Source organism: Brassica rapa, chromosome A10 (genome assembly GCF_000309985.2).
Source record: "Brassica rapa cultivar Chiifu-401-42 chromosome A10, CAAS_Brap_v3.01, whole genome shotgun sequence".
NCBI classification, from domain to species: Eukaryota; Viridiplantae; Streptophyta; class Magnoliopsida; order Brassicales; family Brassicaceae; genus Brassica; species Brassica rapa.
Genome location: NC_024804.2, coordinates 20546241 through 20573673, shown reverse-complemented (window position 1 = coordinate 20573673; position 27433 = coordinate 20546241). Strand labels below are relative to the sequence as shown.

Here is a 27433-nt window from a genome sequence, read left to right as displayed (position 1 = left end):
TTTTAGTTTTATTATAATTAAGATCCAACTATTTAGTTTTGTAACAATCATACATGAGATTTTTTAAGTTTTTAAATACACAAAATTTATTTGCACCCCATTTAAAGTCAAATATTCAACATATATTTTCAAGCAATGAAAAGATTTAACAATCTCGACTGTGACAAAAGTAATTATTAATTACCGAATCACACGAAATCAAGTATTTAAATACATATGATAAAAGATGTTTGCTATAGAAAAATATTCACATATGATACTACACACTTATTTTTTTGAATGATCACACTTTACACACTTTACTTTACAAGTGCACACAATATCGACAACCCCATTACACAAAATATAAATACATGATCAATCCACCGTAAATTATTAACATCTTTGTTAAATTCCATCATCATAATTCTGGATGTCCTTATATTTACAGTTTAACCATGATTATGATGACGACTCAACAAAAGACAGTTTTACTTGCAAGTATAATAATCTACGGTGAACTACAGGTAACATATATTAATACATAGTAGTTATATCTTTACGTAAATAGTATATCAAGAACACTCCTTACGTACGTTTCGTGATGTTTCTAGTGGGCGAGCGAGATGGTGAAGAAGGTGTCGTTTTAAGCAATCCAAGACGGTCCGTCCCAAATCGCCTGAAGTCTGACTTTCGAAATCTACCGGAGGAGTTGCCAGGAAGTCTCATATAGTAACCGGAAGTTGAAGGAGAATGATGATCGCTGAGCAAAGCTGACGAAAAACTGCCTTCTCTTTTATACATGACCATGGCTTTGTACAAGAATGGAATCAAGCCTTCCATTTTCTTTATCTTTTAAACTCTTCAAGTACTTGTTTTTTTCTTTTCGATGGGGATTCTTTGATGGTTTTGTCTTTGTGATCAATGCGATGGCTTTGGTGTATAATATAAGAAGAGCGGAGAGGGTAATGATAGTGACGTGGCGTGATACCTATGATGCCACGTATGCTTAAACGTCACGGTAAATAATGGGTATGCATTGCAGAGGTAATTAAAAATAAATATATCTTGTGGGCCAAACAATGTGAAAGGAAAGTCTCAACTTACACGAAGAAATCTTGAGCTTGAAAATGAATAAATTTAATTTTATAAGAAATAATACTCATTCTGCTGAAGAAGATATTCCTTATTTAATCGATAAGCCAAAAGAGATTTTTAAAGTAGAATAAAAAGTCGAAGAACAAGTAATTGTTAGCTTAAGTATATTTAAATAGCTGATTTAAAATTAATTTCGTATCAAATTACCAACCCCACTAGTCTCACCATCTTGAATGAAGTCATAGTTTGCATCATGGATGAGGAAAAAATTGATCCCATTGTCATTTTAATGCAAGGTTTGTAGTCACGACTCCATTGGTGGTGATGGTTTCAGGTGGCACAGTGTGTGAGGCGTCTAGGTAGCTCACTAAATCATATCCATCTAGCAAGACATGAGCTTGGCTATTCCACATTAGATAGTTGTTTCTCGTAAACTCCATGATATTCATCATGTTCACGTTGAGAAGAGAAGACAACTCAGAGACAATGGTGTGTGTGGAGGAGATTTACATGGCCATAATGGGGGACGAAGAAAAATATGAAGATTGAGAAGATAAAAGTGGGTGGCGGTCACAGAATTTTTTTTTTTAGGTCTTTAAGATTACAACTCTGATACTAATACTAGGCAATGATGTATATCCCATAATATGAAGAGATGTACATTATATACAGAGATTATAGTAGGGTTTAAGACTATTGATAATTAGAACTTGATCTTTAATCAATGTACGTATCCTTATAAAACTAAGTTGACCCACAAAAAAAGGCAACGAAGCAAGTGGAGTGGCAACGCGAAACATGAGCCATCTAAAAATAACATGTGGTTACTCAATGTGAGTAGATTTTTGCTTGTTTTTATATGGGATCATAAATTACAATATACGACACCACAATGAAGATGTTTCAAAAAAACAAAATGATGTACCTCGTCGTGTTTGCTTTTCTTTTCAATGGTTGCACTGCCAACAAAGTGGTAGGTTCTTTGATTCAAAAATCTTGCAAAGAAGCTTCAAAGTCTCCAGGTGCATACAGAAATCCACATTTCGAAAAAGTTTGCATTGCATCTCTCAAAGAGAATCCGAAGAGCCAAAAAGCAAAAAATCTCGGTGATTTGACCATGGTTGGAACTATTAACGCCATGTCAAACTTAACGAACGTGGAAAGAATGGTGGAGAAGATTATAAAAGAGAGAAAATATAAGAATAGTCTTACTAAGAAGTTGTTGGAAGAATGCCTTAAGCTTTACTCCAATAGCTTTAAATCGCTAAATTTAGGTTTGAACTACGTCAAAATGCGGAATTTCGATAATGCTGCAGATAATTTTTTGGATGCAGTGGAGGGACCGGCATTTTGCGGATTAAAATTTAACGGCGACAATCAACAGATATCTCCTGTGAAAGAAGAAAATATTTTTCTCATGACAATGTTCCAAATTCCTGTGACGTTTGCTATGAAGGCCTCATACGCCCACAGAAACAAATAAAACCAAAAATGAAGAAATAAACTAGTGGAGTCTCTCGTTAGAAATAAATTAGGTTTATGAAGATGCTTAGCCAGACTAGCGTCCAATTAAATATAGTTAGTTCTCTTTAATAAGTTTTTTTGTGTTAATTTTTTTTGTTTGGATCATGTAGTCAAATGGTATGTATTTACGAGTTATAAGGAAATTATTCATATCGGAACATATTATGAGACCGATGACGAACTACAAACAAATGAAAGATAATTCAATTGTCAATGTATGAACAAATGGTATTCGATTTCGTACATTGTTATGAAAATGGTTTAGTCACTCGAATGTTATATAACTATTTTAATATCCTGATTTATATGATTTAGATACAAAATTAGGATATTAAAATAGTTATATAACACTCGAGTGACTAAACAATTTTCATAAAAATCATAAACCATATATCCTGATTTTTGTTTTTGTTTTATATGAACAAAGACAAAATTACTTTAATATTCTGATTTATATCCTGGACTAACTAAAAACGTGGCAGCAATATTAACTATTTGAAAACAAAATTTCAACGTGGCTGCCATGTTTTTAGTTAGTTCTGAAAACCAGGTCAGCCTCATCTTTAGTTAGTTCTCATAATAATTTTGTTTGTGTGTTATTTTTTGTTTTGTTTGGATCATGTAGTCAAATGATATTTATTATTTACGAGTTATATTAGTCTGGTTATTGTTTTATTAATTATGTTTTGGTTATACAGCTCTATATAAATCTAATTTATGTATATTGTGCAATTTAAAATGAAACTAACTTTTATGAGTTTCATATGCATGTTGACTTTTCAAGTAATGATTTTTAAACACTAAAATGCCTTTAAATCATTCAACTCAGAAAACCTTTAGAATGCTGATTTTTAATAGTAGTGTATACTTTTGGGCGTTGCATTATGAAAAACCCAATATGTAGAATATGAGCTTGTATTTTGGCCCCAGAGAATCCGAGGCACTTCGATTGAATCCGGTCGACTTCGGTTTAATATTCCCGTTTTTTACAAAAAGAAAAAACGAGAAAAGTAAACACGAATAGTTTAGTCTTGTGGAAAATCAAAGAACTGTCAAGGAAGACCACCACAAAGTCTCCTGTTGATCTTCCATTTTTATTAAACGAAGTTTCTTTGCCTATCCTTGTAAGGAATCATTCTCCATAAAAGCTCATATTTTTTCATAAGGTTGAGCCAGTCGTCTCGTTTCTATAATCGGCGGTGGTGAAAGTGATGTCTCCTAACGATTCAAAAAACAGCGGTGGTTTTTTTAACTCTCTTGCTTCTTCCATCACCAACTTCGGGTCGGTCATGACTAAATCAGTCAACGGGTAATAACTAATAAGCATAATTAGGATTGTGTGCGTGTGTGTTTTATGGATAATTAAAGCAGTGTTGTGTGATGAGAAATGTTTGCTTGTTTCTTTTCTCAGTTTGATAGGCTATGAAGGGATAGAAGTCATCAATCCAGATGGAAGTACAGAAGATGCAGAGGAGGAAGCAGGAAGAGGAAGATGGAAGCAAGAGGTATATACAACTATTTATTTATCATCTTTAAAAAAAAAAAAATAGATATAACAAGAATGGTAATAATATTATTAATCCTGAAATGATCAACGTCCCTCTCTGAATTTCAATGTTTGTCTGATTTCTCTTAGGAACGTGATGGATACTGGAAGATGATGCAAAAATACATAGGATCTGATATTACATCTATGGTGACTCTTCCTGTGATCATTTTTGAACCGATGACGACGCTACAAAAAATGGCAGAGGTTTTGTACATGTTCTTAGACATTAGATAACATGAAAGCTCTTTTGAGCTGATCAATTATGTATATTTGTGTTTACCTATTTTGTTGTAACCTCATTAGTTAATGGAATACTCGCATCTGCTGGATATGGCTGACAAAACCCAAGACCCTTGCATGCGCATGGTATATGCATGTAAGCTGGCACATGCCCACTTTCCTTTTCCTTCCTTGTGTTTCAAACTCTGTATACCGGCTAACTTTCTATAAAATCTCGAACAGCAACATGGGCTATATCTGTGTATTATGCCTACCAACGTACATGGAAGCCGTTCAATCCAATCCTCGGTGAAACTTACGAGATGACTAATCATAATGGTATTAATTTTATAGCTGAGTTTCTTGACAACTCTTATTCTACTTTGTCTCAGATGTAATATCATGAGTTTTTTGTTGATATATTGACGTTTAATTTGTTCCTCAGGTCAGCCATCACCCACCAATGAGTGCTGCTCACGCAGAGAACGAGCATTTCGCTTACGACTGCACTTCAAAGCTGAAATCGAAATTACTAGGCAATTCAATCGACTTCTACCCCGTAGGAAGGTTGGTAACTTCTCCTACTGTAATGCAACTGACCACAAATTCTTAGTGTTTAGATTTTGTAATGTATCTATAGGACAAGAGTGACACTTAAAAGAGATGGTGTGGTTCTTGATCTTGTACCTCCTCCGACCAAGGCTCATAACCTTATATTCGGACGAACATGGGTCGATTCTTCAGGAGAGATGATCATGACCAACCTCACCACTGGCGACAAAGCGGTGCTCTACTTTCAACCATGTGGCTGGTTTGGGTAAAACTTCTTTCTTCATCACACTTCTTTTGACCTAATATTGGAGCTGAATTTTTTGACCTAATGGACAGATCTGGCCGTTATGAGGTGGATGGATACGTTTATAATTCAGCTGAAGAGCCCAAGATACTAGTGACCGGTAAATGGAACGAGTCCTTGAGTTATCAGGCTTGTGACACTGAAGGCGAACCTCTTACATGCACCGAACTAAAAAAGGTTTTGTCAATATCTCTATGCTTAGCAGACCAAAAAAAAATGAAAGAGATTTTGTTACAAGTCTTAAGACTATGTTACATTCCCACAGGTATGGAAGGTCGCTGAAGCTCCAAAGAAGGATAAATACCAATACACACACTTTGCTCACAAGATCAATAGCTTTGACACTGCCCCTAGTAAGCTATTGTCATCTGATTCACGTCTACGCCCTCGACACTGGCGATATGACCAAAGCTGGTTATGAAAAGAGCATGTAAACAATATATATAAGTTTTTGGTTATCATCCCCAAAGTAATGTTAAAGACTAATAGAATCCTTTCTTTTTTTCTCAGCCTAGAAGAGAGACAAAGAGCTGAGAAGAGAACCCGAGAAGAGAAAGGTCAACCATTGTTTCCGAAATGGTTTGATGAAACAGAGGAAGTTACTCCCACACCATTGGGGGACCTCGAAGTGTACCAATTCAATGGTAAGTACTTGGTCCACCGCGCTGCAGCGGATAACTCCGAGATTAACACCGATATGGAGTCGACCCAATTTAACCCTTGGCAGTTCCAAGATACCTCTCCTTAAGCTTGTAACAACAACAACAAAAAAGACTACAATCATATTCGATATCTCTTGTTACAGTATTAGCCAGTCACCATTCCCATTGTATATTTATATATATATATATAGTTGTACTCCATTACTGTTTTCTAAGATTTAAAGGTTTCTACAAAAGACAATATGGATTTAAGCGGAGACAAACGGTAGAACAAGCTACGTAGAAAAGGCAACATGAGAAGTTTCTTGGGTAAGCAACTAACCAAAAAATGATATTTTTCTTGCTGCTCCAGCTCCGCAAACATTTCCAATTACAAAAAAAAACGAAAGAACAAGATATCAAAAAATAATACTATATTTTTTAACAAATGTGAGGAAGTTGGTGCGGAAAAAATAAATATAAACAAATTTAAAATAGTAATGTATTTGCTGTCACTGGAAGAGGTAATTACGCAGAGGTCGTGGGCTCACGAGGTTGGTTAAGAATTTATGATTAAGAAGCGCTGTCCCCATATATATATATATTTGTCTTCTGATCTTCTATGAAACATTTATATTTTTACTCGTTTTTGTAACATGAAATATCTATGAAGATAATCAGTTAACCTATTGGGTAGAAAGCATTTACCGCGTTTCATGCGGAACGACCTCTTCTTATTATACCCTTTGCAACTATCTTCCCTTAAATAAATAAAATGATATTTTTTCCAGCTTTAGTTAAGAAAAAAAAATGTATACATACATTTATGCTCTTCTCTAGTTTGAAACATGTACAATTTATAACCAAAAATATTTATAGATAAACAACATGCAAAGTTAATTGATAAATTTTGGAAACAATATCTAATCTTCAATCCAAGTTATCTATAAAACGATGGTTTTCTAATATATTGTAATATGATTTTATGTGATTCTTCAAACTCCATTGCATTTCATATTTGAGCAAAATTATGGTACAAACTATAACACATTTTCTATATTTATTTGAAATCTATATAGCATATCTTGTCTCAAAATAGATTCATGAGTGCAAAATCAATAAATAAGAAATAAATGAATAGATATTGTAGATTTTTAAAAAATCCTATACTTATCTAAAGCCAATAAAACATTTATTGTCTTAAATAAGATAGATTTGTGAGTGCAAAATCAATAAATGAGTTAAATAGCTGTAAATAAATATTTTTATCTCAAAATTAATTTTACGTAAGTGCAATATATGATCTATATATATCATCATATTATATTTAGTCCCTAATATGATAATACTATTTATTGTTAGTAGCTCACATTTCTAATCAAGAACATAAAAAAAGTATTCACATGGATTTCAAATATTATTAACATTATTTAAAATCAGTTATTTGTAAAATAGCAGTGATTAAAAAATTGACTAAATACATAGTTGAATAACTTCAAAGATTTATAAATACGTAGTTGAATAACTTCGAAGATACGAATGCGCATAAAGTATTTATAAATTCATAGTTGAATAACCCAAGAATTCTCACTCATTGGATTTTGTGTTTACTTCATTCGTGTTTTCTTAGCTAAGAGCAATGGTAATTAATTACGACTTGTATCCGGTTTAACCCGGTTTAACAAAAAAAGAGTAGCTCCTGTTAAATAATCTCTTGCACAAACACCAATAAACCAACGCATCTTCTTATGGTTTAACCGACGTATCTTCTTAATCCTTTGAACTATCTTTCTTAACTTCCCATGTTCTTCTCCACGACCATCTCTCTCTCCATATATATATATAGGTCACTTTCTATCTCTCATTTCATAACACTGTTCTCAGAGTGAACAAAAAAAACTGAATACCTTAAAACCGGTTTAAGGACCGGTTCCAATGGATAATCTACTGTGCGACGAGTCATGGCTGTCGGATCCTTCGACCCCGGAGCCTTTTCCAAACTTCCGCTTGAATATTCACGACGATCACGTGGAAATGTCTCCAGCCATGGATGCAGCAACGGTAGAGGAAGCCATTTCTATAGACTTGGAGAAAGAATCATGTTTCAGTAATCACGGAGACAAGTTTATTGAGTTTCTTGTTTCTAAGAAGTTAACCGATGCTAGGTCTCAAACAGTTCAATGGCTCATTCAGGTATCTTAACTCTTATAAGTTATAATACACCTCTTTTGTTTTTTTTCAGAACAAAATAGTTTTTCATTTTTGACCAAAAATTATTTTGGATCGGTCTCAAGTCAAATTATGCTTTCGAATAGACTTATTTATTCTTTTTTTTTTTTACTTGAGCGTAATATTTATGATTTGTTTGTGTGAAGTGTATATTGGATTCATGTTCATTCCAACGAGTAATCTGACTGGATTTGTTGTTGTTTTGTCAGACTCGGAATCGTTTGAATCTATCATTTGAAACGATTTTTTCGGCCGCAAGTTGTTTTGATCGGTTCGTCTATGCGACTATCTGCAATGTAAGTAAATAGATTTGTTAAATAACTCAACATTGCAGTATAACATCTGAACGAAGCTTACTAAATAAATGCAGGAATGGAGTAAGTGGATGGTGGAGTTAGTTGCAGTAACCTCATTGTCGATCGCATCAAAATTTAACGAAGTTTCTTCCCCTTCACTAGAAGATTTTCAAATGGAAGGGCTAAATCATATGTTTCATCATAAGACCGTTCTTGAGATGGAGCTCATTGTACTGAAGGCTCTAGAATGGCGTGTTAACTGGGTCACGAGTTTCTCTTTTTCGCAAATACTTGTTACTACAATCGGGATGGGAGGAGGAGACATAATGATGAATCGTATCACAGATCATTTGCTAGATGATTTATGCGGTAATAAGATTTACACATTTTATTTTGACATTGTTTTCTTTTTGGAGAAGAAAGTACATGAAATAATAAATGATTGATCGTTTTTGAATCGTAAATGTGGATGCAGATTTGAAGATGCTTGCATACGCACCAAGTGTAGTGGCGGTTGCGGTTGTGTTGGGTTTTTTAGAAGAGAAAGCAGCTCTAGAGGAGAAGCTTGGAAAAATTATGAATCTCTTTGGAGAAGAACACAAGGTAAAATTGAAGTGTTATAATAATTTGTATAATTGTAATATAGTTTCCACAAATGGAATACGTTCTGATCATTTATTTACGTGGATAACTGCAGGTGAGTGTTGCGAAATGTATAAATGTTATGAAATCTCGAAACGTGGAAGAGGGCTGGAGAAGAGAAGTGAAGAGTCCAGCCAGCGTGTTGCAGAGAGGAGAGGTGATGAACATGAACATTGTTTATTACGTTGAGAATCTTTCTGCCATTTTTCAGATTTTACGATCCGGAGGATCCGATAAGAAGAGAGAAAGAGATAGTCACGAAGACGAGAATCGTCCCGGAAAAAGAGGGACAATTGTTACGTCAAATTAATTATCACATTTGTGAATAGAAAACATACTACATTTTTTCTGTTAACTGTAAACTGGCATGTACCATTTATTTATGTTTGACAATAAAAGTGAAATATTTTTATAAAATGTAATTTAACATGCCACTGAACATATTATTGCCGATATGAGGATAATTAAATACTATTTAATGGAAGAAATAATCTCCATAAATAAATAAAAAATAATCTCCATAAATTATCAACATGCACATAATATCACGTGAGGGTTCAACACAGCTGAAAATGAATGGATGCGAGGAGGGGAGGAGTATATATCCCACAAGGACCAGAACCGCAGGCTGACTTCTGAAGATAAAAAATACTATCGTGTGCTGTGAAAGTAAAATCCTTTTTTAGTGCGAGTGCCAAAATATAAACCACATGTCATCTAAAGATTCTGGGATTCACACAAACGGCTGAGATATTGAACTCCGGAACTTTCATTGTTAATTTAACACTAAAAAACTAAACCTTTCTCTGTAATGTGTTCAAATCTAGTCACAACAACAACTCTCTATGAAATGTAAAATACTATTTGTTTTGGGATTCTTTAGAACCACTGTTGGGTGGGCTTCAGAGGAGACGAGTGGTGCGAGCATCTATGATGGCTACTTTATCTAATGGGTCGGAGGAGGGAGTCAATGCCTCTGAAAGAGAGACACGTCTGTTTCTCCATGCAGATTCAGCCCATGCTTTCATCTTCTCTCCTTCGCTTTTTCTGTTTTCTTGAATCAGTAGCAGCTCCGCATACCCTCCTGCACCAATCACACAATCCAAGTTCATTTATTAGCTAATTTCGCTCCTTCAAAAAAAGGAGAGAAAAGAAAACAGAGCAAAAGCTTGCATCTTTCCCACCTCTTGCCAGAGCCATTACTTCCTGAGTTTCCATGTTTATTATCTCTATAGATATCAGAATAATAAATGGGTGAGAGAGCAATCATAAAACTTGAGGCTCAAGAAGAATCTCGCGTGAATATACCTTCTGAATCTAAAGGAGGTGCTTTCATGAGCTCCAATGCTCTTCTAAAGAGTCCCTGAGATGAAAAGAAACAATGTGTAAGATGGGGAAATTATAATGTTATGATGGAGTGTAAAGTAACTTGTTATGATGGAGTGTAAAGTAACTTGTTTCTGACCTCTTGAATCAGGATAGAACTCGAGCGTTCTCGTTTGGCTTTGTTTCGGTACATGAGAGCTACCCCAGTTAAAATCACGCCAACCTTGGGATGGTTGTGTCCTGATCCGAGTAAGCGTTAGGCTAGTGCATTAATTAAAATGAATAGATGGGACCACCCAGTGTACCATAATGTTCCTCAGCGCTTGTCAATGCGCTTGTCAGTGTTTCCTCCGCATCACCAAAGTTTCTAATAAATACCAAAAACAAAACACAGAGGTGAATGATTTAAATTAGCGACGAGGACCACAAAACTCAAAGCGTACCCAAAGTGTGACTCGAGCTGGCCAAGAGCAAATGTGGCTGCCAGTGAGACTGCCTTCAAATTCATATTACAAGAACTCATAGACTCTTTGGTGTCTGCTGCTCCTTGAATTGCCTTTTGATACATCTCCTTTGCCTTTTCAAAGTTTCCAGTAGCGTGCAAGAATTCGCCATAAGAAAGTGCAACGTTACCTATATAAATGTAGTTAGGCACTTCACCATAATAAAACGACAGAGCTACCTCCGGATCAACAGAAACGGACAAGTGTCAGTGTGTACCTTTGCACATCTCATTGTTCTCAAGTCCTCCAAACAAAGATTCGGCTGCACCAACAAAAGAAACAATTAGGCTATACATAAAACTAAGGAGGTAATGTGGAATAAGAAAAGTAAAGATGAGGTGCTTTTCTCTACCAGATTCAGTATTTCCTTTAACAAGCACAGCGAGGCCTTTGATAGTATTAGCTGTGGCAGCCACGTCCTGAAGATTCTCAAGGCCTCTCTCTTTAACCATTTCAAGAAATTCATCAGCAACAATTAGTGAAGCATCATCCTAAACAGAAAAGAAAAAAACATAATCAACTTTCTAACACAAGTTGCTAAATGTTAAGTACTGTTGGGATTTGAACCTGTCCTAACTGAATCAGCAGACCAACCAGAGCTTCCACCGCAACAACTACACAACAGAAGACAGTTTCAGACTCAACAACTTTTAAAGAAAGCACATATCGAAAAAAAAAATCAAGATTTTGAAAAAGACCTCTAATAGACAAGGAAGAGAGGGTGAGAGACATGACTTGCTTGAGGCGTTCAATCGCCTCGCTACTGTTCCCACTGTAAACCCACAAAACAAAAACAAAAACACTAAGCTTTCCACCACTAGATAACAGAGAGAGAGAGAGAGAAAGATGAAACCTTTCGTATAAAAGATCAGACATAGCAAGCAAGACAGTAGCTTTAGAATCGTGAGAAGCCTGATCATCGTTCGGTTGAGTTCCAAGGCACTGTTCAAGTACTAGCATCCCTTGAGCATACGATTCACCTGCAATTTTTCAAAGAATCTCTTAGAAACCTAAGGTTTAAGGCAAGCTCGTTGAACTGCAATGATGTTCGATTTTTTTTTAAAAAAAACCTGATTTTTGAGACCTGGCGTGGGAAAGAGCGTAGATGACCATCTGAATAGCCACATGATTCGCGTTTGGAACGCTGATTTCACCGTGAATCCACCTCAACGGAGTCGAGTACCGAACAGAGCTGCTTCTAACCGATATCGCGCGGCCACGAATCGTTGCGGCTGCTGCAGCTGCTCTTGCGTATTTGGCAACAGAGTGAATCATGTTCGCTCGATTTACTCTTTTTGTCTTGTCCACAAGAAATGAGGCGAAGCTTCTTCTTCCACTATATTCTATGGACGGACGGACTCTTCACCGCCGTCACTAGCGGTCGTCAATTTCAATCTGTTTTCCTCATGATTTTAACCGACCGGTTTAGTTTGAGTTTGGTTCGGTTTCGCATGGGATGTTCGTTTTCAAAGGTTTGTTTGGTAATCATGATTTTATTAATAGTTTCTTTTTTAAGAAATAGTTTTATATAATGTTTTGAGTATACTTATCTCTTGCAAGATACTTTGTCTACAACAAAATTCAACCTCCCTACTTGCTATAAAGATCAACAGAGTCTACAGCCTATCACATTCTTGGATTCAATCTCTCATACCAGCTTTATAAAACACCAATTTTTATAATTAACAACATGGAAAAAAAGAGTAATGATTTTTTTGGTGAAAATATGTTCAAAAGAAAGCAAATCCTCACATTGAAGCAATGCATATATGCTCTTTGCTGATTCTACAAAGTGATAAAGGTCTTTGCAGAAGAAGTAAATATATGTCAGGAAATACTAGGCAAGCAAGTCGTGAAGTTTATACACAAACATTTTTCTTGGTTGAAATTATACACACATTTTTTTTTGTTATGTTTATACACAATACATACTATGTAAATTTAAAACATTCAAGAACTCTATAAACAAAACAACAGCCAATCCACAACATGTAATTTTTTAATTAATTTAAGTGTTAACCACAAGGTGATGGTCTAGTGGTAGACGGACTTTGAGATTGTTAAGCAATCAGGATTCGAAATCACCCAACTACATTTCACCTTACGGCTATGCGGATATGGGTTTATCTTACGGCTCATTTGAATATTCAGAGTGATGTCTATCCGTAGGCTGCACCACCAATTTGAGAATTAGTTTGAGCATTTTTATTGGCTTCGGATATTCCATGGTTAAACAAAAAAAAAATTAAGTGTGATGATGAAATTAAAAAAAAAACATGAATCTTTAACTTTTTCTTTTAATCCTTCTTTAACTCATCATTTTATTTGTTTTAACATCCTTGCTTTAACCCATTCCTAAATTGAAAAAAAAAAGAGGTACAGATATGACTTTGTAGAAGGCTAACAATCAAGCCTCCGTAAATCTCTCTTATCTCTATCTTTCCCACTAATCCCATTAAAGACTCGGTCTATAAAAGATTAGCACTTGGCAGTTCCTTATACAACAAATCCACTTCACCAATTACTCTTGCAACCCAAGTTTCCACTTCTTCCTCAACCACGTCCTTCTCCTATTCCTTTATTAATATCCTCTTCGAAATTACCCCAAAAGAGAGCAAACTGTAAAGAGTAAAAGATCCCCACACACAGAGGAGCAACAATGGTGAACTGTGCAATCTTCTTCCTTCTCTTTCTCAATATCTCAGCCTTCTTACCCTCCTTCATTGGTACGATATCGCTTGTACTCCTCAATGTTAACCGAAATGGGCTTTGTTAATTAAGTGTGTGTAAATATATTGTGTTTTGTTGTGCAGATGGAGCGCAGCTTATACTAGTGAACAACTGCCAGGAGAGCATATGGCCGGCAATTCTCGGCGGCGGAGGCCAAACCACGCCGAGAAATGGCGGGTTCCACATGGGAAGCGGCGAAGAGACCATCATAGACGTGCCGGATAAATGGTCCGGTCGTATATGGGGTCGACAAGGCTGCACCTTCAACCAAAACGGTAAAGGCGGCTCATGCCAAACCGGAGATTGCAACGGCGGCTCACTCAACTGCCAAGGAACCGGCGGTGTTCCACCAGCAACCGTCGTGGAAATGACACTAGGCTCATCGTCCTCGCCGCTTCATTTCTACGACGTGAGCCTCGTCGACGGATTCAACCTCCCCGTGTCGATGAAACCAGTCGGAGGAGGAGTAGGATGCGGCGTGGCGGCTTGTGAAGTCGATTTGAACGTGTGCTGTCCGTCGGCTTTGGAAGTGAAGAGAGACGGCAAAGTCGTCGGATGTAAAAGCGCTTGCTTGGCGATGCAATCGGCAAAGTACTGTTGCACCGGTGAATACGCGAATCCTAAGGCTTGTAAGCCGACGCTGTACGCGAATCTGTTTAAAGCGGTTTGTCCGAAAGCTTATAGTTATGCGTTTGATGATTCGAGTAGTTTGAAAACGTGTAGGGCTTCTCGCTATGTTATCACTTTCTGTCCTCCCAAGTAACGACTTTTCATCTGTGGTTTTCGTTTATTTAATGAAAGTAACCTTACATGGGCCTTTAATTTGAATGGGCTTAACTGGGCCCAATTGTCAGCTCGTAATATCTTGAAGGGACCCACCTTATCCAGATAGAAAACAACTGAAGACCCCAAGAATCTGAACTGAAACGTTATCCATTTCAAGAGAGTGACACGTCGTGATTCCAAAGCGTTCGATATAAGTAAATCGCATTATTACTTGTTTTTAATCGGGAATCATGGCGATCGCACCGGCATTGCAGACGACGTTCGTGGCATCGACGAACTTTTTGAAGCAATCGAGACCTTCTTCTTCTTCTTCGTGGGGATCATCATCACCGAGCAATGTGACTCTTCCCAGAAACAAGAGATCGTCGTCCGTAATTGTTGCCGCTGTCGGTGATGTCTCTTCTGACGGAACCATATATTTGATAGCTGGAGCCGCTGCCGTAGCTCTTGTCGGAACAGCTTTTCCGATCCTCTTCAAACGCACCGACACGTAACCACCACTCTCCTCTCCTGTCTCTTATTTGTGTATCGCATCGTTTTGGTTCTAAGATAGTTTATTGTCCGGTTCAACATTGGTTCACAATAAACCGAGCTAAATCCTGTGTTATATTTGATTAGCCAAATGGAAACAGAGCCTGAGTAGATTGAAAACATACATAAACCCTTAACCGATGTAGTAAACCGAACTTAAGAAGCTATTGTGGGTATGTATAGGTGTCCGGAATGTGACGGAGCAGGATTTGTGAGGAAGGGAGGAGCGACTTTGAGGGCCAACGCCGCAAGGAAGGATCAAGCTCAGATCGTTTGCGCCAACTGCAATGGCCTCGGCAAGCTTAACCAGATTGATAAATAAATAAATAGCTCTCTTCTTCATTATATCTACAAACCGCTATTTCACATTCCTATTCTTCTCTATGTAATATATACTCTGTAAGTTTTTCTGAAACCATGAGATAAATATTCGCCCGATAGCTTGTTTGGAGATACAATTGTTTTGAGTTGTTGTTTTAAGTTTGTACACTAATTTGCTCTGCAACTGCAAGTGTTAATCACATGCTTGCAAACTGTGTTGTTGTTCAGGTGGTTTTGTATCAAATATCGTCATGTGAAGCGTTTAGTGAATTTTGTAATATTTTCAGGAGACTACGGAGAAGATCGCTTGGGATGGTTTTGCTTTACAGTATTTGACAAAAAAAAATGGTTTGGCTAGTAAAGCATCACCAATTCAAACAAGCAAACATAAGAACAAACAAAACTGGAGGACGTTATGTTTTTTTAAAAAATCCAAAGAAGAGCTTTTATAATTGCTATAAGAAATACATAGTGATCGTATGTGTCAGAATAAATAGAACATACCATCTTTAACAATTTAATGATAAGACACTACATTGTATTTATTGTCACAAAATTACACTTAAGTTTGTATGATCAATCAAGTTAATGAAAAAAACTCTAAAACCTTGAAAAAGGTCATAATGAAAAGAAAAACGTTTTTGTTTAATTTGTAGTAACTGTTATGGAAAATGTGGTAAGTGGTGTGTTATAGAAAGTGAAAAAAAGAAAAAAATGTAGCAAGTGTTACCTCTGTATTATTTTATAACCAACAAGACTTATCTCTTCTGTTTTTTCATAAATATGGAAGCTGTAATTGAATATTTTGATAATAATCATATATATATATATTGAAAATAAATCAACGGTTAATGATGAATGGAAGAATATATTGGAAAATGGGACAGCGGTATGTTTGCATGTATCACCTGCAACCATAGATAATACAGTTTTGGAAGTTAGTCAACAAAAAACAAAATGGAAATCTAAAATATATATTTCTATTTTGGAAGTTCATAGGACACGAAGAATATCTTCAGCATCAATTCTAAACCGCAAGAAGATGAAAAGAGAAACAAATATTAAAAAACATTGAATATGTTATTACCCTCCATTGATACATGTTTCCATATATAGAAGAAATCTCTTTGACTCTGCCTGAAACACTAAAACCCGTTTTACATCTCTCTCCCCTCAGCATTTCATTGAGATCGTGAGAAGATGAAACTCGACGAAGAATTCTTACACGACAGGGACCATTCGTTTCTGACAGATGACGAGGAAAATCAAGCAGATCTTGCTTGTTCAGACGATGAACACGATGGAGATGGTCGGAGATGCGGAGCAAATTCTGATACCTCCTCTCCGTTGTCTCGTAATCGTTCAGATAACAATCTCACCGATGTCCCAAATCCTCCATGGCCACAGAGTTACCGGTAAAAAATAAAAACATTAATTTCCTCTGTTCTTTTTGCTTATTGAATTCTCTCAGAATTACAAATCTTGAAATGATTGTTTTTGTTCAGACGGTCAATGGATTTAATGACGGGAATGACTCCACCTTCGGTGAGTTTCATGCCGCGTAGCCTCTCCAGGAGATCAGGCTCTTCCTTCCACAAGAAGCAACAGTCTTCCTTTTTCGATTCGTTTTCTTCTTCCGCAAGCAAACCTCTTCTCTCTCAACCAGATCCTGACAAGGAAGATACCATATTACCTTCCCATTTTCCATCCCAGCTCAAGCTCTCCGTCACCGATCTTCCTTTACCACAATCTAATCTCTGCTCCGTCTCTCAATCCATTCTCAACGGTAAAAAAATAAATGAAATGTGTGATTAGTAAAGAATTAAAGATAGTAGCGAAAACATGTTTTCATCACCACTATTTTGTTTGGCAGGAACCAATGTTTTGTGTGGACTAGGATTAATAACAATGCCCTATGCAATAAAAGAGAGTGGATGGCTTGGTTTGCTCATACTCTCCTTCTTTGGAGTCATCACTTGCTACACAGGCATTCTCTTGAAGAGATGTCTTGAAAGTTCTCCTGGTCTTCAAACTTACCCTGACATCGGTCAAGCCGCCTTTGGTATTACCGGTCGCTGCATCATTTCCGTATGTTTTCAGTTCCCATTTTCCAAAATCAAAAATACGTTTTAAAAGTTTTATGTTTCTTGAAACTGAAGCTTGAGTTCTTTTTCTTGAACGGCAGATCCTTTTGTACATAGAGTTGTATGTAAGTTTCATTCTCTCTGTTGTTCAATATTCTTTATATTCTTCAATGCATTAATGACAATTGTTTGTTTTTTTTGCTAAGAATGCTAATATCATATTAATGATGTTCAGATTTTACAATTGTTTTGTTTTGTTAATGGTATATTTGTTTTTCAAAAAACTAGGCAGCTTGTGTGGAATACATAATCATGATGAGCGATAATTTATCAGGACTATTCCCAAACGTTTCACTGGGCATTACCCCAGGGCTATCCCTAGATTCTGCTCAAACCTTTGCAGTTTTGACCACTATTCTTGTCCTTCCAACGGTCTGGCTTAAAGACCTTAGTTTGCTTTCTTACCTTTCAGGTTTGCTTTTCCCTCCCGAATCTCTCTGTTTTAGCTTCTTTTTTTATGATGTAATTGAACGTATTTAAACTCTCTGGTCTAGTTGGAGGAGTCTTGGCATCAGTCTTGCTTGGTCTCTGCCTCCTTTGGGTTGGTGCAGTAGATGGAATCGGTTTTCATGCAACAGGAAAACTTATGGACTTCGGTAACTTACCTGTTGCTATAGGGATTTTCGGGTTTGGGTACTCGGGTCATTCGGTTTTTCCAAACATCTATTCTTCCATGAAAGATCCTTCCAAGTTTCCTCTTGTCTTAGTTATTTGGTAAGTCTAAGAAGCCTCTATTTACTTGTATCCTGGCAGCTCCTATCTCACTAAACCATAATAATACTAATTCTTTCTTCTTTCTTCTTTCTTGTGCAGTTTTGGTTTCTGTACGGTCTTATACATAGCTATAGCAGTCTGCGGTTACACCATGTTTGGTGAAGCACTCCAATCACAATTCACATTAAACATGCCTAAACACTTCCTTCCATCCAAAATAGCTGTTTGGACTGCGGTAAGATAAGCATTCTCATCTGATTCTCCCTCTATACATATATGTATAATCAACATTGACTTACCTCAATCTCTTAGGTTGTTACTCCGATGACAAAATACGCGTTAACAATCACCCCAATCGTTCTGAGTCTCGAAGAACTTATTCCAATGGCTAAGATGAGGTCACATGGTGTATCCATATTGTTCAGAACAATCCTAGTCATCTCTACTCTGGTCGTTGCTCTTTCAGTTCCTTTCTTTGGTAATGTTCTCTAATATCATTGTTGCCCCTATTCTAAATAATTCCGTAAATCATAAGCAAGTAACCTAATGCCAAGCAAAGTTATCTAACTTCTTACGCAAGAAACATATCTTCTCATCATAGTTTCTCTGATCGATTTCTCTCATTTACAGCGATCGTGGCTGCACTCATCGGATCATTCCTTGCAATGCTTGTGGTAAGTTCTTCGATAGAGAAATTTTTAAATTTTAAATTGATAGAATCCACGAAAAATAATAATGTTTATTTTGTTCACAGGCTCTTATCTTTCCATGTTTATGTTATCTTAGTATCCTCAAGGGTAAATTAACCAACACACAAGTAAGAACATATATCTACTTCACTCTTAACGTTGATTTCCTTTTATTGGAGCATTTTAGTAAGCATCTTCTTTGTGTATATTTGTGCAGATCGGATTATGCATGTTCATTATAGTATTCGGGTTGGTGAGTGGTTGTTGTGGTACTTACTCGGCCATCTCAAGATTAGCAGACCAGATGACATGACTGGCTGCAAATTTTATGGAGATTTAAATTAGGTGTTTGTTGTATACTATATTACTATCTTTATAAATATCTATTCGGTTCAGACTTTTTTTGGTTTTAGAAATCAAAGCCTAAATGAACCGAATATAGTCCAGTTTTGGATTTTCGCCAATTGTAAGAATTTGAATCTTTCATATGTATTCTTGTTTGTTTTTTTTTAAACAGTATTAGCTTTTGTTCTCGTTTAGCAAATATATGAGACTTGTTTACGTATTTGAATTGTATATATCTCTCTAAATTGTTACGTTCAGTGATATATATGCGTCTCCAGTTAAGTTCCGCATTTGGATTATGTTTGCCTCAAGTAGAAGGTCTATGATATGGAGTCCCATAACATATGATGATCCAACGAAATCATGTTACCATAAAATCGTATAGTGTGAATAAGATGTAAGCCCTCTGACTCTAGAGTGCTAGTATATTACCTGCATCTTTTTTCTCTTCTTCTTTTTTGCTCTTTCTCGAGAGTACTATGTAATATTTATCCATTCAAATATCGAAAATTAAGTATAGCCAGATCAATAATGTTGTATTGTAGTATGAGTTTTGTTTTATCGTCTGACTTGTTAGTAAAAATTGAAAGGGTAAATTGAAAAGCCAAGAAGAACAAAGCTTAAACATAGGAGTTACTAAACAAAGACCACGTGCTACAGATAAAGGCTAAAAAGCCCAATCTCGTGTTTTAGAAACTGTTTTAATTTCTGATGCTGACGTGTTCTCTAGGTGTCAGGACCCACGGAAATCTCACTCTCACGTGGGAGCCCGCACGCGGTTTACTGTCTTGTAGTGTAAAATATTCATAGCTCACGTGCGGCCTAACACAAGATCCAACGGTTGGTCGCCAACGCAGAGCGTGATTCGCAGTCGCTTAAGGTTGAGAACATGGGTTTGCTTTTCTCCTTCTTTGAATATTATTGGGACACAGAACATCATAATCACTTCACCAACATCAAACTACTGTAGTACCAACAAGAACAAAACTAGGTTTCGAGGTGCCTGGTGGTATATCTTCTTCCAAAACCATGGGTGCAGATGAGACTAGTACCCCATCGCTGGATCATAGGTCTTTTATTTGTTTCTCATCTCATAAGCATCAGCTAAAATATCTCTTCTTTTTAATTATTCTGTTCATATTCGTACTATTGTCTATTGCAATATATATGAAACATCTTCGTTGTCTATATTGGAAACTGGATTTCGACAACTCGTATCTTGCATCTAAAATATCACTCCAAGTTTCTCTGATTCTCCGGTTCAAATTGAAATACTATCTTGTGTTCTGCTCCCGTATGTTTCCAGCAGAGTTTTTATCTTCTGTGAATAGTAGTTTCCTCGTGCCTGTTACTGTTGGGTGTTTTATTGGTTGTACTCACTGTGTTTTAGAGGTGAAGTGTGTTTGGTTGTTTAGTACTACTGCAAGCGTTGAGCACTTGAAATCTTAAGCAACGCTTCTCTTTGCTCATAAATACAAATATTACTTGTGGGTTTACTAGTTTATGGACTTAACCTGTTTAGTGCTTTTTTCTTAAAACTGTAATAAATTACAATTTTTTATAGGACCCTTTATGGTGTATTAATTAGAGCTTATGATTGCTTGATGTACGACCTTTTACTAATCGGGTATTTGCTCTCAGCGATATCGACCATATGATGATGGTTGCTGAGGAGGAGTCACTTGACTTGAGTAGAAGAAAGAGGAAACTGCCAGCTGAAGAATCAGACTTGTTACCCTTACCGAAACACTTTTGTCTGGAGCAACAACAAGCTTCGCTTCCTGATTCTTCATCTCCATCCTCAGATATAGAATCGGCGGAATGTTCTTATGCTATGGAAGACACAAAAACCGGAGATGAGACCTCTTCTTCCTCTGCATCTGTGTGCATGTCTAAAGACTCTTGTTATTCAACCGGAAGTTCAAGTTGGAGTTCTGGTTATGCAACATCAAGCACAGATCAATGCTGTTCCAAAGGTAATGACAAAATTCAAGAATATGTTGAAGACATGGAGTTATTTTGTCCAGAGTTTGCTGCTGAAGAGCTTCGAAGCTGTGAAGATTCAAATGTAGAAGGGTCTTACACTCTTTCTTCTGCACGGTGGAGTGTTAGCAACCAAGGTAAAACTAACAAAAAGATTAAAGAGCTAAAGAAGTCAATATTTGAAGTGTCACAATAATTAATGGGATTCATTGTATTGCAGAATCGGAGGAAGCTACGAAGAAACCAACCATTGATCAAGAGTTTGAGGAGTATTTTTCAACACTTATGATGTAAACATCAAAGGCACTACATCGCTGCAATGTTATGTAAATATAGTTCACATTGGTTCTGTTTTAGAAGAAACACATAAACATAAGAGCATTACAATGTTTCACGTTGTCTTGTTCAATATTTATGATTACTCGAGTTTCTTTCTCATCCAAATCTAACTGATGAAACACTTCAAATATCACTCAACAAAAGAGACTTAGTTTCAAATCAAATCTTCATTTCGCAACAAATTAAAACACAACCCAAGAAGCATACTGAAAATACAATCCAATAAACAAACCGCGGTTCCTTGTCTGAATAAAACCTTACGAAAAAAAAACACAATTCGATTTCTGAGAATCTCAGTTTTTTCATATAGTAAACTCAAATTCGTTACACAAAAGGAAACTGAAGACTAAAGTCTAGTCTCCGAGAGCAACGATACTACACTGAAATGGGAAACATGTATCTACAAAAACACAGCAAATCCAAACCAAAGCCAACCCTAAAAAAAAAACAAGAACCAAATCTAAGCGCATGCTTCTCGTCGAGGATGTGCGTAGAACAGAGTCTCCAGATCCGGCGGCTGAAAGTAACCGTTCCTCGGCGGATCTCGTTTCCTCGCCACCATTGATTTCTTCCTCGGCGGCGGAGGACAAACCAACGACACAGGAATCCTATACTTGGAGCTTCTCGGCGTCGTACACCCTTCCTCCGCCATCTCGGTCGTCCTCTCCACCACCTCCTCCATTCTCTCTCTCGATTTCAAAATCCCAAGGGCGGAAAAACTTTTGAAGTATGAGAAGAAGCGGTTACTTGTTTATTTATATATCTATAATAAAAATAAATAGATTAATCAATCAAATCTTGATTTTTTTTTGGTTTCCTTTTAAAACATTTCGAAATTTCTGAAATTTCGGAGGGAGATTATTAAAATAACAGAGAGAACGAGAATCTTTTTTTCTCCACAGAGTTCTTTTCGTCTCTTTCCAGATCAAACGGACGGCTGAGATTGATTGTTACAGCTTTGTATGAGCTGGATTTGCTTACGTGGTGACTTATTATTAGTTGTTAGCATCACATTTATGATGCGCGTGACCCCACTGCACCGTTTCAGACGCTCTCTACCATCATTATTGGTAATCTTTGAAAATACATATAGGCTTTGAATGGTGACCAAGGAACGAAGGGGAACACTGAATTCCTTATCATTCCCAAAAAAAATCACCATTCACAAGGAATAGTTTTTCCTTCTTGTTCCTCTCCATTCCTTTTTTTGTAGAGAAATATAGAACAAAAACATTCCTTGTTAAATTTGATAAGGAATAAGCATTCCTTTTCATTCCTTCAATTTTATTCCTATACATTCCTTTCCTATTCGTTCTTCGTGTTCCCGAAAAGGTCACCAGTCGGAGCCATAGTATATTTTATTTCCTCTTTTAAAAGTAATTGATATTTTTATCTTTATTGTAATTTGTATTTTTTCCATTTCTGTGGCGGCGCCAACTTGCCCAACAAGTCCCTTTGCGCGGGAAACGAATAATAAAAAGAGTTTTAATCTTTTTGAAGCCAAAAAGCCGAAAACTTTTAGCTTCATACCCAATCGATCTAAACCTTTAACCAAAACTTCCGAGTGTCGCACATGGGACGCTCGTGCGGCCTAAACCTTGGTTCTTGTCCTCTAAGTTACAAAGCCCAAGCTACATAGCACAAAAAAAGCCCCTTTGGCATATCTAAAAAGACCAATAGAAATAAACGTGAGCCTCTTTTATAAAACCTCCCCATAAAATCCACAAAATAAATCAAAGAAGAAACCAAACGAGTAGAATAAATAACCCTGCAACTTCAACAATCGCTCCACTCAAGTCAACAACCTTATTTGATAGCCAAAAAAGGGCCTAATATACCCTATCTGGCCCATGAAGCCCATTATATTGAACGGGAAGCTCTTCCTATTGATCTGCTGTTAGCTCCGGCGATGAGTAAATAAAACTCCAATTACTGATGTGACATTCTTGTTCGTCGTTACTAGTCGTCATCTACTTTTCTTCCTATCCTTTGCAGGTCCTCTAGTTTCAACATTGGTTTAATTGGTCCTCGTATAAGTTCTACAATATTTGTTTGTTATCATACCGAAGTTTCTTAGACAAATATTAACTTATTCAAATAAAATATATAAAACATATTTTATGTGGAAAAAAGAGTTGCTTGCATGTCTTTGTTGTCAGGGAATTTTTTTCTTAATCTGTAGTTTCGCAGAAATGTCAACTTTTATGTGAACATGGATGCATGGCCTATCACACTCTCTATGATGTTTAGTCATTATGAATTATCAGAAATGTAATTGTATGTATCTATCAGAAATTATTTTTGTCAAAGAAACGGAATATAGTTATTAAACCCTATAAATATGGTTTACAATTTCTTTTCCTATAGATATCCAAAATCGTATTAAGAGGAATGAAAAATAGTTAAAGTATTTTTTTTTCATACATAATAAATTGTTTAGTAAGCTTAAGTGTGACAGTAAAAAAAAATCCTATTAATCTCAAATTATCAACATAATAGATATTTGTCAAAAACAAATGTTGAGTCGACAATGTCAACACAAGCCCTGAATACTGAATAGGATAGCATCTAATCTATTTTGTTAACATTTGCAATAAATTTTTTTATCGATTTTTGAATTTATAAAGTATAATCCGCGTTTTAACGCGGTAGTATCCTAGTTTTGTTCTTAATCTGTAGTTTCGCAGAAATGTAAACTTTTATGTGAACATTGATGCATGGCCTATCACACTCTCAATGATGTTTAGCCATTATGAATTATCAGAAATATAATTGTATATGTATCTACTATCTATTGATTTTACAATTAAAATTAATAATTCCATATCAAACAAAACGTTAGTCATACGTCTATACTTCTAGACTCCCAAGTCCTGCTGTTTATTATACATTATACGTTTAGAGGTTCAATTATCAGAGGCAATAAAACAAACAAAAATAAGAATGAAAGAGATTCAATCCATATTATTTTTAAAAAGTTAATAATGAACGCAACAAGGAAAAGATGTGAATAAAATAAAAAATAATATAACGAGGAAAATGTACTGGGGTTTGCATGCATGGGTCATGATGGGGTCATCTCGGAAAAGGAATATATATTTCTTGAAAATTTGTTAGTGCCTGTAATTTTTGTCTCTTCCACCAATGACTTAACCAATCTTTGAGCCAGAAACTTGTTTTTTTTCTTTCTAAGTAACGCGATTTGAATATGGAGATATGCATACTGGAGTATGTTGGAGACATCAGCAATACATTGACTTTTATTGTATATAGTTGTAATAAGAGATTCGGATCTAATTAATTACTTTCAGATATGTTAAAAAAAAAAATCTTAAAGATATGTTTTAAAAGTTAGCATTATATTCCAAATTAAATTGACCTCTTTTTTAAAGTAATTAATTTGACCTCTTCTGTTGAAGCATTTGGGATCATATACAATTTCAGATACATTGTTTATCTATTCATTCTATAATTATTTGTGTATTTACATTTTGTTTATATGCACGTTATGTGTGAAGGGTTTGATTTTTTCTTGTTAAACAAGCTGTGTTTCTTCTAATTTCTACGTTCTCTAGTTTTTTTAATTAGATTAAATATAGTGATATTCTAATTGAATCAAAAAAAAAACGCTGAATCAAAATACAGGTAGGGTAAAGTTAAAAGAGCGAATATGTCATTATCATGGCCAACTAGCTGCTTTCGATATAAATGCAACAGTTCGGACAGAAAAAAGAGCTAGATAACTAGTTCTGACCCCTAAAAAAAGGGGTTAAGAATTAGTCAATATCAAAAACACCAGTTGTAATCTTAATCTAGTAATCAGTGTTTCATTTTATACACGTAATTCCAAAAAATTAGCAAAGTATTTATTATAATTAAAGGAAATTTCATACAAATGTTTAACAACTTCAAAGGTATACGGTACAGCAAAGTTTCTATTCAAGACACTTGCGTTAGTGTTTTTCGTTCGTATTTCTTCACGATCCACGAGTCCAATTATTTGCCACTTATATATATAAAAAACAAATACTTTATTGTTAAAAATCTGAATTGCAGACAGCTGTTGTTTCCTTCTAACTCTCGACTCTTGTCTTTTTCAGAAGTACCAATCATATGGCCAATATTGTGTACTACCCCATATTCTATTTCCTTCTCCGATTAACTAAAGATTTTTATGACATAATTATATTCAGACATATTCGCACTTTAGTATCTTATATTCACGTCTTGGCTTATTTGGTAAATAACATTTATCTGGATCTTTAAAAGTTTTAATTTCATTTAAAAAAAAACAATTTGTGAAAATAACCTAAATACGATTGGGAGATCACAACTGTTATTTATAATAAAATACGCAAATTCAAAAATGTTATACAAATAAATCTACTTATAGATGCAAATTTGGATAAGGAAATAATTATTAATGGTTTGTATAAAAAAGTGGAATGCTAGTGGTGTTTATGATAACTAAAACAACTTTTACAACTTTGTTCCTATTTCTAAACGATTGATCAAAGAGTCATTTTGGGTAGATTAAGCTAAACACATCTTGTGAAATATATAATTAAATATTTTAAGTAAAAATCCTTTATTTTTTAATCTTTTACATCAACTAAAAATCCTTCATATATTATTAAGTCTCAAAGGTTAGTTGTACTGGGACGCTTATAATCAAATGATACTTGTGAACTTTCGGTTCACACTTCACACCATTAAATTATTCTCAAAAAGTATTTATTTTTTTCTGATATTTAATACTCTATCTGTTTCATAAGTCAGTATTTAATCAAATGATACTTTTGACAATTTTTTATTATTACACAAAATGTTATTTTAGAATTTTAATACAATTTATACTTATTTTAAATTTAATATTAGTTACAAAACATTGATCTTATAAATAATTTTCTTTGTCTTAAATATTATTATTTGAATGAACGTAATTAATAAAATATAAATGCATTTTAATTATTTTTAATATATTTAAAATGTCAAAATAGCACTATTTACAAAACGGGAAAAATACTAACCTAGAATGCATATATGGAGAAAAGTGTACATAGAAATGATCATTCGTGTTTAATTGATTATTAATAAAAAATCAGAGGAATTCATCTCTTTTCATTTGCTTTGAGAATGTAATTGTGCAAGTTTGCAACAGTGTAAGATGAATACATGTAATAAAAAAGGAGATGTACGCATTAATACCTTATTCACATACACCAACATATAAATATAACTGAATTACCAGTTTGGTTTCAAAACTATTTTTAAATAAAAACATCATTAACTATTTATTGGACCACAGTTCGACCAATAGTAAAATATGCTGCATAATATTATTGTTTATATAATATATATTGTTAATAAATTTTATATTAAAAATTTTAAATGTAAACTGATATGGAATAAAAAAATCTAAAACGTCAAATTTTTAAATTGGAAGGAGTACATATTATAAATACAATAGAATTTAATAAATGGAGTTCTATGAACAATTTATATATTTGTGTTTCAATTTTATTTTCATTTGATTTTGATAACAAAAAAAAAGTAGAGCCCGCCTAGTTTTTTTTTTAACTCAGCACAAACTAATAAGACTAAGTTATTTATTGGCATTTTCTTGAATTGACGAGAAAAGAACAAACTGAAAATGAATATTGTAGTGTTGTTGACAGAAGAAAGATAATATGAAATCCAGAATCATATATCTAATGCTACTTTGAGTGTTCACAATTAAATCTCAAAGTATTACGAACTGGTTATCGACAAAGTATAGTTTAGATATTTTTGCATTGATATTATTATAAAAGAAAATGAGAGAAGAATTTATTTATATTGCATAAAAATCAATAAGATTATTTTTTTGGGTTGCAGTTGAGCTATTTATTATATATGGTTGTGGTTTGTACTCCATGGTTTTAAGTTTTAACTATAGACATCAAAGCCTTTTAAAAAAAAAAAAATTATAGACATAAGTGACATAATG

General features: G+C 35.0%; 9 protein-coding genes across 13 annotated transcripts; 6 read left to right on the top strand and 3 right to left on the bottom strand.

Annotated features, from left to right (window-relative positions):
- Nucleotides 1–217: 217 nt before the first annotated feature.
- LOC103847478 lies at nt 218–939 on the bottom strand. The gene has a single exon (XM_009124561.3). It carries the CDS (start codon nt 820–822, stop codon nt 568–570), a length of 255 nt encoding a protein of 84 aa, XP_009122809.1. The 5' UTR covers nt 823–939; the 3' UTR covers nt 218–567.
- A 26-nt stretch (nt 940–965) lies between these two features.
- LOC103847477 (oxysterol-binding protein-related protein 3A) lies at nt 966–6128 on the top strand. Its single transcript, XM_033281675.1, is given in 11 exon segments — nt 966–3910; nt 4013–4106; nt 4238–4354; nt 4454–4526; nt 4613–4727; nt 4811–4936; nt 5010–5186; nt 5258–5402; nt 5491–5612; nt 5614–5655; nt 5736–6128. Coding segments are annotated over 11 exon segments (1347 nt in total). The 5' UTR covers nt 966–3812; the 3' UTR covers nt 5974–6128.
- A 1429-nt stretch (nt 6129–7557) lies between these two features.
- On the top strand, nt 7558–9462 carry LOC103847476 (putative cyclin-D7-1). Its single transcript, XM_009124559.3, has 5 exons — nt 7558–8059; nt 8305–8391; nt 8466–8760; nt 8867–8994; nt 9089–9462. The coding sequence occupies exons 1-5, from the start codon at nt 7802–7804 to the stop codon at nt 9341–9343; spliced, it is 1023 nt and encodes a 340-aa protein (XP_009122807.1). The 5' UTR covers nt 7558–7801; the 3' UTR covers nt 9344–9462.
- A 300-nt stretch (nt 9463–9762) lies between these two features.
- LOC103847475 lies at nt 9763–12381 on the bottom strand. 4 transcript variants are annotated; one of them, XM_009124557.3, is made up of 12 exons: nt 11933–12381; nt 11716–11842; nt 11561–11634; nt 11430–11476; nt 11215–11353; nt 11080–11124; nt 10803–10992; nt 10665–10726; nt 10499–10599; nt 10342–10396; nt 10218–10262; nt 9907–10117 (listed from the first exon to the last, which is right to left on the bottom strand). In XM_009124557.3, exons 1-12 carry the CDS (start codon nt 12135–12137, stop codon nt 9936–9938), a joined length of 1272 nt encoding a protein of 423 aa, XP_009122805.1. In that variant the 5' UTR covers nt 12138–12381; the 3' UTR covers nt 9907–9935. The 4 variants fall into 4 exon arrangements, with proteins under 4 accessions (XP_033137564.1, XP_009122805.1, XP_009122806.1 ...); XM_009124558.3 differs by having other exon boundaries at nt 11947–12225; XM_033281673.1 differs by having other exon boundaries at nt 9763–10117; nt 11430–11634.
- Nucleotides 12382–13253: 872 nt separating this feature from the next.
- On the top strand, nt 13254–14414 carry LOC103847474 (thaumatin-like protein). Its single transcript, XM_009124556.3, has 2 exons — nt 13254–13588; nt 13676–14414. The coding sequence occupies exons 1-2, from the start codon at nt 13522–13524 to the stop codon at nt 14353–14355; spliced, it is 747 nt and encodes a 248-aa protein (XP_009122804.1). The 5' UTR covers nt 13254–13521; the 3' UTR covers nt 14356–14414.
- Nucleotides 14415–14529: 115 nt separating this feature from the next.
- LOC103847473 lies at nt 14530–15495 on the top strand. The gene is made up of 2 exons (XM_009124554.2): nt 14530–14868; nt 15093–15495. Exons 1-2 carry the CDS (start codon nt 14609–14611, stop codon nt 15229–15231), a joined length of 399 nt encoding a protein of 132 aa, XP_009122802.1. The 5' UTR covers nt 14530–14608; the 3' UTR covers nt 15232–15495.
- A 735-nt stretch (nt 15496–16230) lies between these two features.
- Nucleotides 16231–19342, top strand: LOC103847472 (amino acid transporter AVT1D). The gene is made up of 11 exons (XM_009124553.3): nt 16231–16645; nt 16736–17016; nt 17104–17318; nt 17416–17439; nt 17603–17786; nt 17869–18088; nt 18188–18323; nt 18401–18566; nt 18719–18762; nt 18843–18905; nt 18995–19342. Exons 1-11 carry the CDS (start codon nt 16431–16433, stop codon nt 19088–19090), a joined length of 1644 nt encoding a protein of 547 aa, XP_009122801.1. The 5' UTR covers nt 16231–16430; the 3' UTR covers nt 19091–19342.
- Nucleotides 19343–19954: 612 nt separating this feature from the next.
- On the top strand, nt 19955–21543 carry LOC103847470 (protein FAR-RED-ELONGATED HYPOCOTYL 1-LIKE). Of its 2 annotated transcripts, none has more exons than XM_009124551.3 (3): nt 19955–20192; nt 20764–21242; nt 21326–21543. In XM_009124551.3, the coding sequence occupies exons 1-3, from the start codon at nt 20152–20154 to the stop codon at nt 21397–21399; spliced, it is 594 nt and encodes a 197-aa protein (XP_009122799.1). In that variant the 5' UTR covers nt 19955–20151; the 3' UTR covers nt 21400–21543. The 2 variants fall into 2 exon arrangements, with proteins under 2 accessions (XP_009122799.1, XP_009122800.1); XM_009124552.3 differs by lacking the exon at nt 19955–20192 and adding an exon at nt 20201–20416.
- Nucleotides 21544–21690: 147 nt separating this feature from the next.
- LOC103847469 (cyclin-dependent protein kinase inhibitor SMR4) lies at nt 21691–22507 on the bottom strand. Its single transcript, XM_009124550.3, has one exon. The coding sequence runs from the start codon at nt 22124–22126 to the stop codon at nt 21905–21907; it is 222 nt and encodes a 73-aa protein (XP_009122798.1). The 5' UTR covers nt 22127–22507; the 3' UTR covers nt 21691–21904.
- Between the last annotated feature and the right edge of the window lie 4926 nt (nt 22508–27433).